At 38.3% G+C, this 18054-nt stretch overlaps 1 protein-coding gene across 5 annotated transcripts in view; it reads right to left on the bottom strand.

Annotated features, from left to right (window-relative positions):
- Positions 1–18054, bottom strand: part of myo16 (myosin XVI) — a 137611-nt gene that overhangs the window by 95132 nt on the left and 24425 nt on the right. For all 5 annotated transcript variants that reach the window (XM_046845155.1, XM_046845154.1, XM_046845158.1 and 2 more), the window contains exon 2: positions 3910–4170. In XM_046845155.1, the coding sequence (XP_046701111.1) occupies positions 3910–4135 (226 nt within the window). In that variant the 5' untranslated portion in view covers positions 4136–4170. The remainder of the gene's footprint in view (positions 1–3909; positions 4171–18054) is intronic.

The following is an 18054-nucleotide window of genomic DNA, read 5'->3' as shown; positions in this document are numbered from 1 at the left end:
CTGCCTGAAATTTCCCACCCACTAACAGATTTCATGATGAAGAGATAATCAGTGTTATTCACTTTACCAGTCATAATGTTATATGCCATTAAGTTATGCCTGGTCTGTGTACATACCAAAAGAATAGTTTTTTTAACCTTTTCCTCTCCTGGTTAAATAAGCTTGTGTATCAGGCAACTATGATTTAAAAAGTAATAGACTGGACATGAAATGAGTCTTCACTCGACGTCTAAAAGCGCACCTCTTTCAGCAGGACTTAAAATAGCTCTTAAAATTTCTCTTAATTAAAAAAAACAACAACATGCTTTTCTAACTATAATCTCTCCCAAGTGTTTTACACTATTAGTATTCAAGGTCTGTGTCCTAATGTACCAGCGTCATTACCTGCATTTATTGATAGACACTTTAAAGTACGTTTGTAGGTTGCTCTGTATAAGGGCATCTGCCAAACACTATAAATATAAATGTTCAGATCATACAGTCGTAGGATTTGTATATTACTGTAGCATGTTTCTTAAATATTTTCTTGAGAAAAGTGTCATTCTTGGTTTACACCAATCAGGCTGCTCAAATACAATAGTCACGTGGTCATACATATTTAGAAAAAGGTTTAACAGCGTCAGTTGCTAATCAGAATGATGCTTTTTCGCTTTGTTACTGCCTAAAACAAAATTTAATTGTGATGGAAATATCTGATTGATAGTCACAAACAATAGGAGTGTCTGTTTTTCACCCTTGTCTCTCCTAATGTGTGTGTTGGGAGAGGCAGCTGCAGCCCTCAATGAAACAGAACATATCAGCTGGCCTTTTTATCCAGGCACTGTGGATTTGGCATTGCCTGTATAGCCCACATCAAACACCAACACAAATCCTCTTGTAAACAGACATATCAATCCCTGTACTGCAGACGTCCCATGTTTTTTAAAACTCATAGCCCACATGAGTGACTACAAAAGCATCATGAAGAGTTCATATTGATTAGGGAATAAAGAGCCCAAACAGAGTTTTGGTTTTCAATGTAGACTATAGATGAACATCACTCAAACTGTTTGGAAGTCAGACAAAAAAAAAAAAAAAAAAAAACTTGGAACCCAGACACCTAAAACCTTCAGGATTCTGATAACCAATTAATTTTGATTTTAATCTAAATAAAAAATTATAATTAAGACTTCTGGCACCTGCTTTCTTGTTTAAATAAGTATAAAATCGTCTTGACGCAAATTTCACACTGATGCTTTACTGAATCTATTTAGCATGTGGCTTGGAAGCCTGAAACCCAAATGATGGCATAGAGCCATAAGAAATCAATAATCAGAGCCAGTGGCTGGTCAAAAGGCATTTACCCAAGACACTAAGCATGTCTCTCTGCCTGAGAGAGTCCACAGTCCACTAAAGCACTGGGCACTGCCAGATTGGTAATTAGTGTTTAGTAGGTGGGCTGAAGTTTCCATTTATCCCTAGCCAAAGGTGCCTTGTTTCCAACAGGAACACCAGCTGGTGTCATGGACCAGCTGAACCCGAGTGGTGGCCAATGGGAGGCATTTACACACCGGCCTGCAAAGGCTGCTGGGAAATGTGACACAGATTTGACCTGACAGCTGGGTAAACAACTAGCACTTCAAGCGTTAGAAGACGATGGCAGTTTAAAAGAGAAAGAGGAAAACAAAGGAAGCCAAAAAATAGGTTGATGATGTTGATTAGGTTCCTGCAACCACAGCTCTGACTGTAGTTCTGGCCATGATGCATATCACAAGTTTGGGTTAATTCCAATATATTATCATTTCTCAAATTACACACTTGCATTAAAGACATGCCACATGTTCAACAAGCATATAATAAATAAGCTTAATAAAAGTTATTATGTAAAAAAGAAAATGTGGGATCACTCTGGGTTTTTTTGGCTTATCAACTTCAAAAAAGAGAAAAAAGTAGATGCTGGTCACATATTGAATGTTTTAGAACCGCTGTAACAATTTAGTGATAGCAAGAACTAAACTAAGTCTAATGAATGATCCATAACATGAAATATAACTATAAAGACAAGTAGTTTATATAGTTTATAGTTTAGTAGTTCATACTTTTAAGGAAAAATAATCCACTATAGGGTTGCATTGATGATTGCTTTCCTATAAATGCATCGGTCATGTTTTATTCCTTACAAAGCTCACAATTATCTATATACTTTATGTACATATAATGATACTTGCTTATTATAAAACAATATTAATGAGTTGCTGTCCTAGCGAGCTACGAGGATATAGTGCCTGCAGTTCTAAACACTCTTCTTTGTAAAGGCAAGTTCATATCTATATCATACTGAAACTCATTTGGAGCTTTGAATGCTTCATTCTTGCGATATTAGTCTGCATACAGACAATATTATAAATCCAAGGTATTTAACTGGCTGTCCACTAGGCATTACTTTATCATCTGTGTGTTTTCAAGTCAAGAAGCTTTTATTGTCATTTCAACCAAATATAGTTGACGCAGTACACAGTGAAATGAAACAACGTTCCGCCAGAACCCTGATGCTACATGCAACAACAATCACAGAAACAGAAAAACACAGGGCGAAGGACTAGTAAGTGTCCTCGCCACATAAAGTGCATGTGTGCAACCTGGTGAAAGACAGTGCAAGACAACACAGGACAGTGCAAGACAATACACAAAACACAAAATAGCTCCACCAGTAAACCTGTTGTAACGAGACAAAGTGAACAGTAGCAAAAATGTAAACAAAATGTTGTGCAAAAGAGCAAATAGCAGCAATCCAGGAAAGATGTGCAAAAACAGCATGTAAACAATTTATGGTAATGAAGTGATGTAATGTGGGTGGTACTGAAGTCATGGGTGTGCGAAGTGATTACGAGTGTGTGTTGAATCTGGGTTGTACAGATCAGTCACACAGTTGTGTGTGTGTGTGTGTGTGTGTGTGTGTGTGTGTGTGTGTGTGTGCGCGTTTGTGCGTGTTTTAACCCTGTGTTTAATTCTTTTTTTTTTTTTTAAATGGCACACGGCAAAAACAAAACCCCCAAAAAAAGCCAAAAAGCAAATGGCATTCGATGGTGATGACAAGAAATGCTACTTAAACAGCCTGCAGTAATTATGCAGATTTAAAACGCATAACCCTGTGATGACTTGAATGTGATTCACAGGCTGTATTAGCAGATGCCGGTGGCCAGTTGTTCCTGCAGTTGTTGATAGAACTATGCAAGGCTTTTAGACTAATCCCTCAATAATGCCTCGCTCGACATGCTACAGGAAAATGCTAAACTTAATGGCCTTCTCATATGATGGGTGTTACAGGGTTTCATTCTCCTAAAGACACAAAAAATTTGATCTGCCTTAGCCCGATCTGTCCTGAGAGAATTTCAAAAACTCTTCTACTCCACCCTGCAACCTCATAGGCAGAAATAGCTGACTTGGTTAAATGAAATTTGCCCGCTCCATCGCTCAGGAAGGGCGTGTGGCTGTCCGGTCCTGCTTGCTGCACACAGAATATTAGCTTTGACTAGGCTATAATCAGGGTGAGGAATGACTTAATGCCCAGAGGCTAATGGCTGAGCCTGTGACTCCATGCCTTGTTGGAAATTAATTTTGAGTTATTTTTCTTCCACCAGCTGGGGAGTCCTTGCAGGCACACACCCACACACAAACACAATAATGTAATAAGAGCTGCAGAATGGTAGACACAAGAGTTTGAACTTGGAGTGTAATACACAGAAACAGATGGGTCCCAAATGCTGTATGAATGAGCCAATAAGCCAATAATTAAAAAATATATTATTATTTTTTTAAATCAAGAAACCTTAGGTATCATTCGCTATAGCTGACATTTATCATGTTTTATACACATTATACACACCACCATCATGTTCATGATTCAGAACACAGTGCCTCAAAGCTCACCCTCTTTATCATCATGGCGTATGATGGCGTCCTGGAGGATATCGGAGAGGGAGAAGCTGATTGAGCGTTTCTTGCGCTGGCTGCCGAGGGGCTTGTGTGTACTCTGTTTCTGCAGGATCCGCTCACGCTCGTAGTATGCACGCAGCTGGTCACAACGCATCCGGCGCACCAGCCTCTGCCTCTGCCCCAGAGGTAATGACTCCAGCAGGCACTGGTCAATCTCCATGTTCTGCCTGAAGGCGTTACATAGCTGAAAACAACCTAAAAGCAAGAAAAACAATTAGAGCTGTAGTAAATAGCAATCGGTATATTAATAAACAAAACAGATCTAGTCTGGCTTTGTCTAAACCAGCGCCTAAATAAATATTTTGTGAACTAACAACATCCTGAAGAAAACACTCAGCCAAATTTAAATGTACCGTATTTTCCAGACTAAAAGCCGCTACTTTTTCCCACGCTTTGAACCCCGCGGCTTAAACAATGAAGCGGCTAATTTATGGATTTTTCCTGGGTTTTTCCCGGTTTCACAAACTTCAAGCCAAAAAATGAGCCCCATAACATTAGACCAATAAAATTGCCGAACGGGTTCAGGTGAACCAATGAAATTCTTTATATTAAATCACGCTCCCACTGAATCAGGCCGCACCACATCATAAATATGGATGAGGTTCCTCTGATGTTTGACCTGCCGCTCACTCGGACTGTCTACAGGAAATGCGACTCATTCGTCACGCTGAAAACAACCGGGCATGAAAAAACGCACTTCACCTGTGTTCTGAGCTGCACGGCATCGGGAGAAAAGCTTCACCGATGGTGATTTTTAAACGCACGACGATGCCAAACAAAAAACTCCCGAGAGAAATAGTTGTGAAAGAAAGGAGGAAGACAGTAAACAATGCCTTTCTTGGTAGGCTACTGTTTAGATACAAGCCGTGTAACAGACACTGTCTTTCGTTAAAGCCTGTGTAAAGTTCATTAGTTTCAATGTAGGAACCTGCGGCTTATAGACAGGTGTGGCTTATTTATGTTCAAAATAAAAATCTTTACCCAAATGCCTAAATGTATTTAAATGCAAGTTGCAAATGTGTCACAAAATATGACTATAGCATTTAACAGTTCTATTTGGGTTAAGAATGAACGGGAGATTAAACTAAAGTCACAAACAGCATCGTTCCTTATAGCTGTCTAATGAAGCCTGGCAGCCTACATCAAAGCTTTCTTCAGACATTCTACTATAGTTGCCTTACATTTCACAGCTTTCACCCACATAGTGAGTCTCTGGGCTGTAATTCAAGATTGTTGATTTAGCAAGAAATGTGATTAGCAACACAGATGCTGTGATGCAGAGATCATATTCTCAAAACATGTAGTTCTGCCACACTACCAACTGATTATTAACTCTTTATAGAATATTTACATTTACATTTCTTTGGGCTCAGGTACTCTACAATGCTGAAATATATACAAATATGCACCACGACACCCCCCTCCACCCCACACACACCTACAGAGAGACAAAATATAAAAAACCTGATAGTATGTATGGAACATACATCAAGTTTTAATGCCAAAAATCAGGTAGAGCACAGTGTCACATTAGGATCAAGCTCATCAACAAGTCCACATTCTAAACAATGGTAAAAAGACACAGAGAGAGAAAGAAGGAGGAAAATAGAGAAAGGTCTTACACACAGACTACAGATCTTAAATCTCAATCTATATCCAAATGTCTCTAAAGCTGCTCCCAGACAATATCCACTGTTAAAACTGCTGCATTAGTAAAACTGAACTGGGGAAGAAAAAGTTACAGTGTATTGGGAAAGGTAGGCGATGGGGAAATTAAGGGAGGGAATGAAACCTCATCTAACAAAGCCATTTTTCTTGGGTGTCTGTTCAAGGTTTGAAGCAAAGACCCTCACCACTACGCACACCAAGCAGCAGGAGTGCGGGATTGATATCATGACTCAGCACATTCAACACACTGCTGGTTGGGTCGTAGAAACAAAGTCCCTAGTTCCTAAAATCTACCAAATAAGCGTTGACTTTGAAGAAAATTTTACTGACAGTTGTAAAATATACCTCAATTTCCACTGAAAGCAACATTTTCACCTGAATTAATAATTGAGGCTTAAAAAGCCTGAGATCCTTTATATCGACTGCCTATCAACTCATTCGCAGCAATCACAAAGCTGCTCAGTCATTCAGCATATATACATCTCCTACTGAGCTGCTCCACCAAATCGTCCCTTACAAACCCTCCAACTCACCACTAAAGAGAGAGAGAGGTAGAGAGAAAAAGTATTTCAGATAGACTATATGAGAGCAAGGCAGACAGAATGAGTGCAAACCAGCAAGTAAATAATGGGTTGGAGAAAGTTTGTTTGACCTTGGTGGGCCAACTGAGTCATCGCTATATGTACATCCATCAGCTTCCCTTAGCCCAGGCATGAGAGAAGAAAAAAAAAAGGTTTTCTTTATGAGCAAGTTGTCTGAACTTTCAGACGGCGCTTTCCCTCTCCATGGTTGTGTGCAGACTTGTAATTACTGCGATAATTCAGGTCACTGGAAGCCCTTCAGCCAGAGGAACCGTGGTTTCAAACTTCTGCCTTTGTAGATAAATTAGACGCCTCTCTCGACTCTTAACACTCTTCTTATACACACAAAGCTTTTCCTGGTTTCTACTTTGCTCTCCCTCTCTTTTTGATTCAAAGGCTTGCTGCCAGTAGGTAAGCCGTAAAACTAGTGGCAACACTGAGTACTTTAAAGCCCCAGCAAGCCGCCTGTCATTCATACTCTTTTCGATTCTATTCCGTGTTCTCTTTCTTTATTCTCAGCTGATTCACCTTTCAGGTGTGGAGTGGGAGATGAGAGCTTTGTAGATTTGTCATGCTGGAGAGGAGATGAGAATTTTATTTAGCTTAATCGAGACCATTTCTTTAACCTTACCAAAAATCCACCATGACAAAGCCCATCGGCCGGACTCCTCTTTGAACCAACGAAATGAGCAGTGAAGTGTTGTGCCGTGTCCTTAGAACAGACTGTGTGATCTAATATGTTGTTGGGGGAACTTTATTACTGTGAGTAAATTGAGACCTTTAAGTAATGCAATTTATCCCCCTACACGGCCATAAACCTCCTTTACTTTAGTGTTCTGATATATGGCATGAGCTTGTCTTCGGATGTGATCAACCATGTGCTAAACTTTACAGCTCAGTTTCTGACTCCAGTCCTAGAGTGCTGAGGTACAGCAAAATTCTCTAATTTTCTGAGCGCTGAGATGTGTGATTTAATTGACCATTTAATACACAGCATCTGGCTGCACCAGGCAACCCTAAGCTCTAACATGGATTAGTTTGAACATACTCTCCTGGGCAAAAAAAAAAAATGGGCCAAGCCCAAAATGGGAAATAATCAGCTTTTATTGGCCTTAACAAAAAAATCATTGGTCAGAAAATGAACAAGAATTAAGTAAATGCACTCGTGAGACCTTCTGTGTCACCATTTGCTGTTTAGGGAAAATCGAGAAAACAGGAAATTCCCCTAAACCTTAAGTCTGCTTGCATACAAATGAAAAACCATGATGTTTGACCAAAATGCTTGATCTAAAATTAGCACACCCAAAAACTAATATATCTGGGTGTGTAACATTTTTTCTAAAATATCTTCTTGCACATTTTTTCTTAAAAAAGATTAATCCTTATTTGATTATGCATCACATCTGATGCAGCTCCTAAACAGGATAAATAAAGCAGAGAGAGACTTAAAGTATTTGTTTTATTCTTTGTTACGTTCTAAGGCGAATTCCAAAAATCCACACATTTTGGACACACCTCCGTGGTAAATATGGTACCTTAGTGAATTCATCTAGACACTGTGTCACTTTAATTCAAAAATGTGTTTTTAAATGTTTTATGAAGTTTGTTAGTGAAACCATAGTTTTAAATGTTATCCCGCTGCAGATTCCCGCGAATTTTAAGATAATCCACAACTTGCTGATAGTCAAGTGGTTCCAAATGAGAATCCATGAATTTTCCGAACTGAGAGTTTCCAAACCACAAATTATCGGGGTTTGACTGAACATACAAATGAACTAAACAGTTTCAGCAAGGCCTTAATTTAAAATATACACTTGTTCCATATTTGGTGCCAAATTTACCATAAAATTTAATACTACCATTAAATTTGTACAAAATTTTTTAATCATAATACTTTCAACATACACTATATTTCCAAAAGTTCTGGGTCACCTGGTCATAAGTACGGTATGTGATTTTTGAGCATTGCATTCCACATTTAGTCCCAATTTGCTCTATGATTCCCTCCACTCTTCTGGGAAGATGTTCCACTAGATTTTGGAGTGTGCTTATGGATATTTGTGTTCAGAGACAAGGGTGTTATGAAAGGCAGGTACTGATGTAGGTGAGGAGACCTGGGGTGCAGTCAGTGTTCCAGTTCATCCCAAAGGTAATCAATAGGAGGAGATCAGAGCTCTATAGCAGGCCACTCAAGATTTTCCTTTCCAAAGCATGTAAACCAGATCTTCAAGAAGCTCACTTTGTGCACAGGGGCATTGCCATGCTGGAAGAAGTTTGGGATTCCAAGTTCAAGTGAATGACATATAGCAGGAAACCCAATACTTTTAGAAATATAATGCATGTATTCGACTCTGAAGTAAAAAAAATTATCCTGGATAGGAGTTTTAGTAAATGGATTTTGGGTTTGGAAAATAATACAGAGAAAATAATAAATCATGGTAAAACAATATGCAGTTTCGATCACAATTAAGTATTTATAAGAGAATTTAGTATAGCGATTTTTATGGTTTATTTCCAACAACGAGGGCACCACATGTTGTTACTCCAAAATTTCACAATACATTTACAGATAATTGCCAACATAAAGCAATACCAGGTCTGGGGCTCCGATCAGATCAAAATGTAATGTCAAGTAATAACAAATCCATCCAGACTTCTCTCAAAGGGACTACTTCCACCTGCTAGATTTGACAATCTTGATAAGGTTATGCATCAAGATAAGGTCACCCCAATGCTGTACTCTGTAGATCGCTGCCAGCATGTTTCTCTTTCTCTTAGGCAGAAAGCTGAACTGAGATGCTTATTATCCACTAGCTGACAGAGAAGGCTTGATGATTGATACTGCTATGGGCTCTAACCACCCTGAGAAAGATAGGCATCTACTTCCAGCTTCTCACCTGTTCGAGAGGCAGCCTAAAGGACAATGAAGTTAACATAAGCTATGAAAAGGCCAAGCTAATTTGTTTATCTCCCTGCAGCGAATGGCTGCTTATTTAGATCAAGGCCAGAGACCTTTTCAGTTCTCCTTGCCCGGGCTGTGGGAGATTTTCAGCAACAAGGAAAAATAAAAACTTCAGTAAAAGGAAACCAGCTTCACACACTACATAGTGATAAGATAAAGATAAAGCAATATCACACCTGGATAGAATATAGTGGAAAATGAAACCAATACACCAGCTGGGTGCCTGCAATCAGTATCTGTGCATAGAGGGTTAATACACACTCGACACAGTCTACAATGGGCTTATGACCCAATTCCAGAGACAAACTGTGCACTGGAACCTATAGGATATACTGCAGAAAACTAAATATGAAAATGTCTGAGGGGGGAGGAAAAAAAAAAAAAAAAGAGTGAGATTTGTGAGCAAAAGTGTGAACACAAGTGTCTGAGAGAGAGAGAGAGAGAGAGAGAGAGAGAGAGAGAGAGAGAGCTCAAAAAGCAAAAAAGATTCAGATATTCCTTAGAGTGCTACATCACCCTTTAAAATCTTTTGGTGAAGATGACATACATTTTTCTCATTTTCACATTCAAGTACACATTAAAAACCTCCTTAACTTCAGTTTGTGTCATTTTTAATGTGCATGGAGTCTAGAGGAGCTGCTACTCTTGAGACTTGTTTTGACACTGGCATTTTGGAAACAGGCCTCTGTTTGGAAGGTTTTTCATGAAGACAGAAACAGTGTTTTCACTTCCAACTCTCAAAATGCAGCCACTTGACATTTGATCAAACGTGCACACTTTGTTTACTACCCAATGGCTTTCACAATATATTTGAATACATTGTAATATATTTTGTATATAATGTAATTTACAGAAGCATAAGTCAACATTTTAAGAGAAATGCCAAGCACAAATTTTTTTCAAAAAAAGTGTTCATATGCAAAATTAACAGGTTTATATCCTGGACTCATTTTGGCAGCTTGATTTTCTGTTAAATAACCAAACCGATATTGATATTCTCAAGAACAAAATGTTATATTTGGCCATGTTATAGTCTTGAAAATGGCATATAGTTGACATTCAAATATTATGTGTCTTAACATGTCATTTAATTGCTTATATTAAACTCAATTTCAAAGTGTATATCGCTGCATTCTCAGCATGGTGTACAGTTTAATTCAGGGTTTTAGAAACATATGATCAAATCATTTTGGCTCAGCAAAACCAAATAGTAGACGTTTGAATTTAGCAAATTCAAGACCCTTTTTTTTTCAGCACACTGTTCAACAAATGGACTCTAGATCCACTGTGACCTTGATGGTTCAAAATGGTTCCTGAAGGTGAATGAATGTTTGTTGGTAGAGAACATAGCTACATTTGAGTAGAGCTGAAACATCTAATCAATAAATTAGATCATAATCAATAATTAAATTCATTGTCAACAAATGCTGTTATCGATTAGTTGGGCTGCTCAAGTTACGGGTTACACACCCGCCTGCAAAAATAGCAGACAGTTCAGGGTCAACCGCCAGCAGGAAAAAGTGTGCATCCCAAGTCATCCAAGGCATGGGAGCATTTTATATTAAACGCAACAAAGAAAACTGTACCTGCAAGTTATGCAAAGTGGAGTTTGGCTGGGATTGGAAGTACCACAGTGATGCACAAGCACATAAAAAGAAAACACACTGTGTCACGGATGAAGGTGAAAGATCAGCACGGTAAACAAAAACTGTAGAATCCCCATCATGTGAAAATGGTATAGTTTAATGAAGTGCTATTGTGTAAACTGTTTGCTAACTTCAGGACAGTCGCACTGGATCTGTTCTGTCGTAACTCGCGAGCATCAGGTTGTGCAATCAGCTCGCTCACGACATAGTGATGGATTCAAAAAACAGCAGCAGTGAACAATCACATTTTTAAGTCACTGTTGTGGCTTATTTCGATTTTTTTGATCAAGCCAGTAAGCTTTTAATTGTTTCTCCATTCCAGTCTCTTTTATCACATTTGTCTACTACAACAGTATCTGTTTTCAAACATGATTTACTGCAGCGTTATGTTCAAATGCTTGTTTTAAATGTTTGTATATTTATTTGATGCATTTATTTTATTTATCATTTAATTATTATTCAAGATTAAATTATTTATATATTCTAGATGCTTAGATCTTTACAAATGAACAAAATATCTGTATTTTTTTAAACTAAAGTTGTATTTATTATATTTTATAAAGTTTTTTTAAGCATAGTTGTCTACACAAATTGCTTCACCTTGCATACTCAGTGTATTTTTTTCTTTTTTTTTTACATAAAAAAACAAGGGAAATGTGGAAATTGTTTGAAAGAGAAATCCTCAATGCACTCATCAACAAGCAGCTACTATAAGCTTTAAAATGTTTAAATTAAAGAGAGTTAAACTCACTATGTGGCTTTTTACATTTTTTTCAAATACACTTACATAATACATAAATACCCTGAAATAGTTATATTAAGCAAAACATTTTAAAAGATAACAATTTTTTTCCGAATAATCGTTAGTTGCAGCCCTACATTTGAGATTTATGTGCACTAAAAGTTACTAGCTATATTTTAATTGGTGTCATTAATGCAACACGATGTGGGAATACAGCCTGCAGTGGCACACCGTTCCATTGCAGGCTACTTTGCACAAAAATACATTTACACCTAGCATCAATACTGATTACGATTATATGTAAGTATTGGGACACCTGACTTTTCAAAATCTAGTGGAAAATCTTCCCTGATGAGTAGAGGACATAATAACAGCAAATGGGGGACTATATTTGGAATGGGATGGTCAGGTGTCCACAAGGATTGGCAAATATGGTGTCTCAATGCAGGTTTTGGAACAGAGATCTTATATTAACAGGAAGAGAAACCCCAAGCTCAGGCTCAAACAAAGAATCCTGGAGCTTTACCAGCAATATCTGTGCAACCAACATGCCAATTTATGGCCAATACAGTATGTATTTTCTAAATGAGAGTCAGGTTGCACTTCGTCCATCGTTTAATAATAAGTGAAGTGGAGTGGGTACAAGAAGTCCTGCTTCCTAATGGGCAGATGGGGTAATCTATTAAAATATTTTGGACAATTATATAATGTCTAATGTAACACTGACGCATAAATCTTTTATTCATTTTGGTTGTCTGCTTTGCAGTGTCTGTGTTTTCTTTACTTGGCTCAGCTATCAATATAAATAAAACTTTTATTTAAATATGACTGTAGCCAAATTTCATGTGTTCTGGATCTAAAAAGAATAGCAATAAACACAGTTCAAATAAAAACCAGGAGCTCTGTTTGGAAAACTGTTCAGATTGCACCTCGTTAAAACAAAGACTTCTATACCTTTTTATCTGCAGCAACACTGAACAAGACCAACTGGAACTGGATCTTATCTTAATGCCAATGAAATGCATTTTCTCCACTCGCTCTTCAGTTCCTTTCTCGAAACTTGGGTGACATGCTGAACACTGTTTTACAGCTCTATCGCAAAACAATCAAAACACAAACTAGTGCACTCATTTTTACTCAGATGCATACTATTGCATGTCGTGTGTATATGCATTGAAAGTAGTGTTGCAATAGGGCATTGTTTTTTTTGTAAATTTCAAGTATATTTCTATGGGAACTTCATCTGTCCAATTTTTTAAGTATTCCAAGTTGGAAACTTACTGGGAATTTCTGGGAATTCATTAAAAATGTATATTTTGTATATGTCATATACAAACAAATATAAACATTTTTATTTGGTAAGACATGCGTGCAAACTAATACTTTTTTTAATGACATTTTGGACTTTGAATAAATTGTAAGTAGAACAATTATAGATATTTCTTGAATAAGAAATTAAATCCATCTTATGTTATGGAGGATTGCACAGTACATATAGGGGGTGTGGCCTCAGTAGCCATGCAGTAAAGGTGCAGTGTGCATGTGATTGATGAAGGTACAGGGTAGAAATAAAAAAAAGAGGTATATTTAGGTTTCCTGTTATAGGCTAACCAGCAATTTTGTAAATTCCCAATGTCTTCCTCTTCTCCTTTCGGCTGCTCTCATTAGGGGTCGCCACAGCGGATTATCTGTCTTCAAACCACTCTGCCCTCTACATCTACTTCCTTCAAACCAACTACCTGCATGTCTTCCCTCACCACATCCATAAACCTCCTCTTTGGTCTTCCTCTTTTGCTCCTTCCTGGCAGCGCCATCCTCAGCATTCTCCTACCCGTATATACCCCATGTCCCTCCTCTGCACATGTCCAAACTTTCCCAATCTAGCTTGTAAATTCCTAGTTTATTCCCATTAATTCCCATACTGTATATACCCTTTAATTACCATACTTTCCTGCTAATTCCCATGGAAAGTTTCCAGTCTTGAAAATTACCTGAATATTGGAAGCAATATCAACATTTATATCTTTTCTCTGTTAAAGCACATAAACAGGTTCAAAGTGTCCTGTATCCGTCTGTGGGATCAATTAACTACTACAATTTTAACTTTTCACTTGAAAGTATCCATGGAAAAGTATCCATGGAAACAAATACCCATGCACCAAGCATTGTGGGAAGTGAGGTGTTTTTCACTCTTGGTAAACATGTTCATAAACACACATACATAAACATACACAAGAAGAAATAGAAGCAGCCTTTGGTGACTGCTGTGGAGAATGAAACACAAAGTTACTTATACTGACAAACTGAACGTCCTAAGCAATGTCATGGCAATGTCTAGAGAAAATCAGATTCAAAAATATTCCCAGTAACAAGACACACTGCCTGCCTTCTCCAACAAAATGTCAGGCAAAGAAGAGATAAATATTTTTCTTTTCTAGTCCATAACCTCTTCTGCGCTCATTTATTTAGATGTGAAGGCATAGAAAGAAAACCAACACATGCAATAACACTGTAGTATGCGTCAGAGAGAATGGTTAACAGAACAGAATTATCTCATGGCTGGGTGTCTCCCTGCAGTCAATAAGCAGAAACTATATAGGACAGTAGAGTAGTAGAACAAGGCAAACTGACACACACACACACACACACACACACACACACACACACACACACTGCATACAGGGATATGGCACTTCTCTGTAACTCTGCCTTCATAGTGACATAACTAAAGAAAATCAGTTTAAACATGCATTTCCTCCTTCAAATAAGACTGGATTTACTGTTATGTTGATCAAGCCTTTCCACACTTACATTCCATACTATACAAAATGCCTATGGGTGCTAACTGCACAAATCTGATCTTCCCTGCAGAACACATCTCATGTTTACATACTGATTGTGCTCCCAGTCTATGCCATTTTCACCTTTCATATGTAGCCAGTGTTTTCTGTCCTTGTTAACATACTCCTTGTGTATGTCCCTGCACCTGTTCCTTGTTTTATTTGATTATTTTTTATCTTCCCTAGTTGTTGCAAATTTGCATATTTCATAGCATTGTCTAGCACAAAAAAAAAAATCAACTCTAGTGTAGTTTAGTCTGGCCCGAACCAAGTTACCCATCCAGTCCATTCAAGTCTAATCCAATCTAATCATATCTAGGTCAAGTCAAGCCAAACCTACCTATTCCAATCAAGTCTTGTCAATCCCTGTTCAATCCAGGCCAAGCCATATGTTATGCTCTGCTAAACCAATTTAGTCCAATCTAATTTAGCTCAGTCCAAGCCAAGACAACCCAAATCAGTCTTATAAAATCTAGTCCAGGCCTTACCTAGCCAATGCCAGTCCTATCCTGATAATTCTCTGATCTTGCTAGTTTTATTCTCCAGTTATCAGCATTTAAGGTATCATTTTTTCTGGTCAATTTGGTGGTATGAATTTGAGCCTGGAAACTTTATTTGACCCCTTGTTCTGGATTTTTTATTACCATCACCAACCACTTATTTAAAACGAGAAAACTGCTGCAGTTACCTTGTCTAACAATAGCAGAAAAGTTCAAATAAAAGGTGTGAATTTACAGCTCTATTCACACTGCATATATACCCACCAGTGCACATTCATCTAAGTGTCACCTTACAACCACTGGTCCTCTTCATTCTGCATTTGTCCTTATCATACTTGAGTGAGTCTCAGCTGGAGTGGTTTTATCACCCGTACTGACGGACTCCATAACTGGTTTATAGAGGATAGTAAAACACTGAGCCTTTGGGCAGGGCAGCATTATGTCATGTGGCATGAACATGAACACAGAAGGCTTGTGTAATGCACTATTTGCTAATCATCACCATGATAGTGGCTGTTGCTATGTAGTGCAAATTAGCATTCTGAGTTATAATGGACATAATATGATGTATATTACAATATGTACTTTTTTATCTTCTTTTTCCTCTTTTGGCTGCTCCCGTTAGGGGTCGCCACAGCGGATCATCTGTCTCCATACTTCCCCTCTTCTCCACACCTGCCTCTTTCAAACCAACTACCTGCATGTCTTCCCTAAACCACATCCATAAACCTCCTCCTTTGCCTGCCTCTTTTCCTCCTTCCTGGCGGCTCCATCCTCGGCATTGTACTGCTTTTATAAACATATTATATTACATTCTCTCAATATACAATATGTAAATCTAAGTAGCACGTTGTTTAGAAGTACTAAAAAGGTACCAGCAAAGCAGGATTTAACACACATTATCAAATATTAAACCTTTCTTTTAACGGAATAGAAAAGTAAAGCAGTGAGGAAACAATGCCACGTCTTGTATTTGCTAGTTTTTAATAAACTGCAGGACAAATCACACTTGCAACATGGACAAATATAACACAATATTTACAGCCCAAGAACGGAGTATGATACAGTGTAATGGTCTTTCAGCAGGACATTCTTAAATATCAGAAAGTATGCAGTGCTTTTTGTAGATGATTTGAAATGAGTGTAAATGTAGATCTTCCTCGGCCTTCTCGAGGATATGAAGTATTGATTTACGCTGGCATGTCCTACACAGACTGCTGTTAATAACGGAGACGAGCTTAGATTAGAGTGAATGAATAGACATCCCTTTGTTTCAAATGCACACACACACACACACACACACACACACACACACACACACACACACACACACACACACACACACACACATCAACAGATGGACCAGGGATACACAGACGTTCAGGCTAACGTTCGTCTAGGTTCCTCCTGGAGGACTGTTATGGGAAGGGACAGCACTGGATGTTTCACAGGGCTTTAACCTCTCACATGTCTCCTACACTACTCATCAAACCCTGTGGGGCATCTACAGGAGGAACCAGTCGCTCATGCAGACACGCACAGAGTGATACCAAGATACTGTAAATCAGTGATCCTGTAGAAATAAAGTGCACAATTACCCGACCACACAGCGAGCCTTGTGTGTTCTCTCACTGCTTATAACCACATAAATGCACAGCAGGCAAATCCATCACTCGCTCTATGCACAATCCCTAAACAAAGACACACACACACACACACACACACACACACACACACACTCCAGTCTGTGTTCTGCTGGCTCTGCACCTGACTGTGCAACCTTGTCTTTTCTCCTTCAGATTGTCTCTGGAACAAAACTGAAAAGAGTCCCAAGCTGTCCAGCCACACTGGATGAGACAGAGACAGACAGATATTGAGAGAAAGAAAGTAAGAGGTAATGAGAAAGAGAGGGATAAGAGAAACAGCTATTAAACAAGTAAAAAAGAATAATGCATTAAGCAGTCTGTTAATACTCTTCAGATGCTGCTATGACTGAATATGTAAATAGATTAAAAGGTCTGGCCATAATCAGGTTGTTTTTTTTTTAACCTACAATAGGTATTCCTGCCCCAACTACAAGTAAATAAGTTTCACAAAAACAATGTGAAATGTGATCTCGCCTAGGCCACCTTAATGCAGAAATCATTGTAGTTAAGGAACCAGACTGCCCAAAGAAATCTTAAACCTTGCTCACTAAGTGGACTTTCCTCACACTGCGAGTGTCAGGCTTTGACCAAGCTGTTGGTGAGCTACATGACATAAACCTAATCAATCGAGTTTATAATCGGATAACGGCTGTCCAAAATGTCTCTAGCAAATGCTTCCGAGTCTTCAGTTAAATCTTTAACTGAAATCTCTTTTTACATTCAGGATGAACAAACAATAAAATGCTAGAACTTCACTACAGGTTACATCCTTGCAAAAAAGAACTGCAGAGTTTATGATATAGTATAGGGGGTTCATAGTCCATCACACACGTGCTGTAGTAATGAAACGTACTGGGTTTGTGGCCCTGGAGAAGCAAACGCCCATTTAATCACTATTAGTTACATACATGACAGTTTTGAGATTAAAAGAGATCTGGCTGGTCCAAGTTTTATATCAAGAGCCTAAACATTTTTATAATGTTGCTATGGTTTTGTTACTAGTTATTAGTTCATGCTAGGATGTAATGTGTGTGTGGGCATGTGAAACAAGTAGTGCTGTTTTTTCCCCCATACCAGTCCTTCTGAGTGTAGTTCAGTATGTTAGCCTGAACGGCTGTGAATTCTTGGTCCATCTGTTGACGTATGTGTGAGTGTGTTTGTGTGTGTGTTTATATCTTAGTGAGGACACTGGTCCCCATGAAAAAAACTGAGTGTAACCTGCAGTTTATTATAAAAGACTGAAAGGAACATAGATTTAGATGCAGAAATTAATAATGAAGCATTTTGTGTCAGGGGAAGATTAGCACAAGGACTGTGCACATGCATGTGTGTGTGTGTGTGCAATAAGTCTCTGATGAGAAACCTGTCATGTTGAAATAAGAAGAGATGAAGGAGTGCTTTTGTAAATGCAGATAAAAAGGAAAGGAAAGGCGGGGGAAATGGACGGGTTTAACAACGTCCTTTCATCCAGCAGTGCCACAAATATCTCTGAAA

The sequence above is a fragment of the Silurus meridionalis genome, chromosome 3 (genome assembly GCF_014805685.1).
Source record: "Silurus meridionalis isolate SWU-2019-XX chromosome 3, ASM1480568v1, whole genome shotgun sequence".
Lineage (NCBI taxonomy): Eukaryota > Metazoa > Chordata > Actinopteri > Siluriformes > Siluridae > Silurus > Silurus meridionalis.
This window is presented reverse-complemented; position numbering and strand designations above follow the sequence as displayed.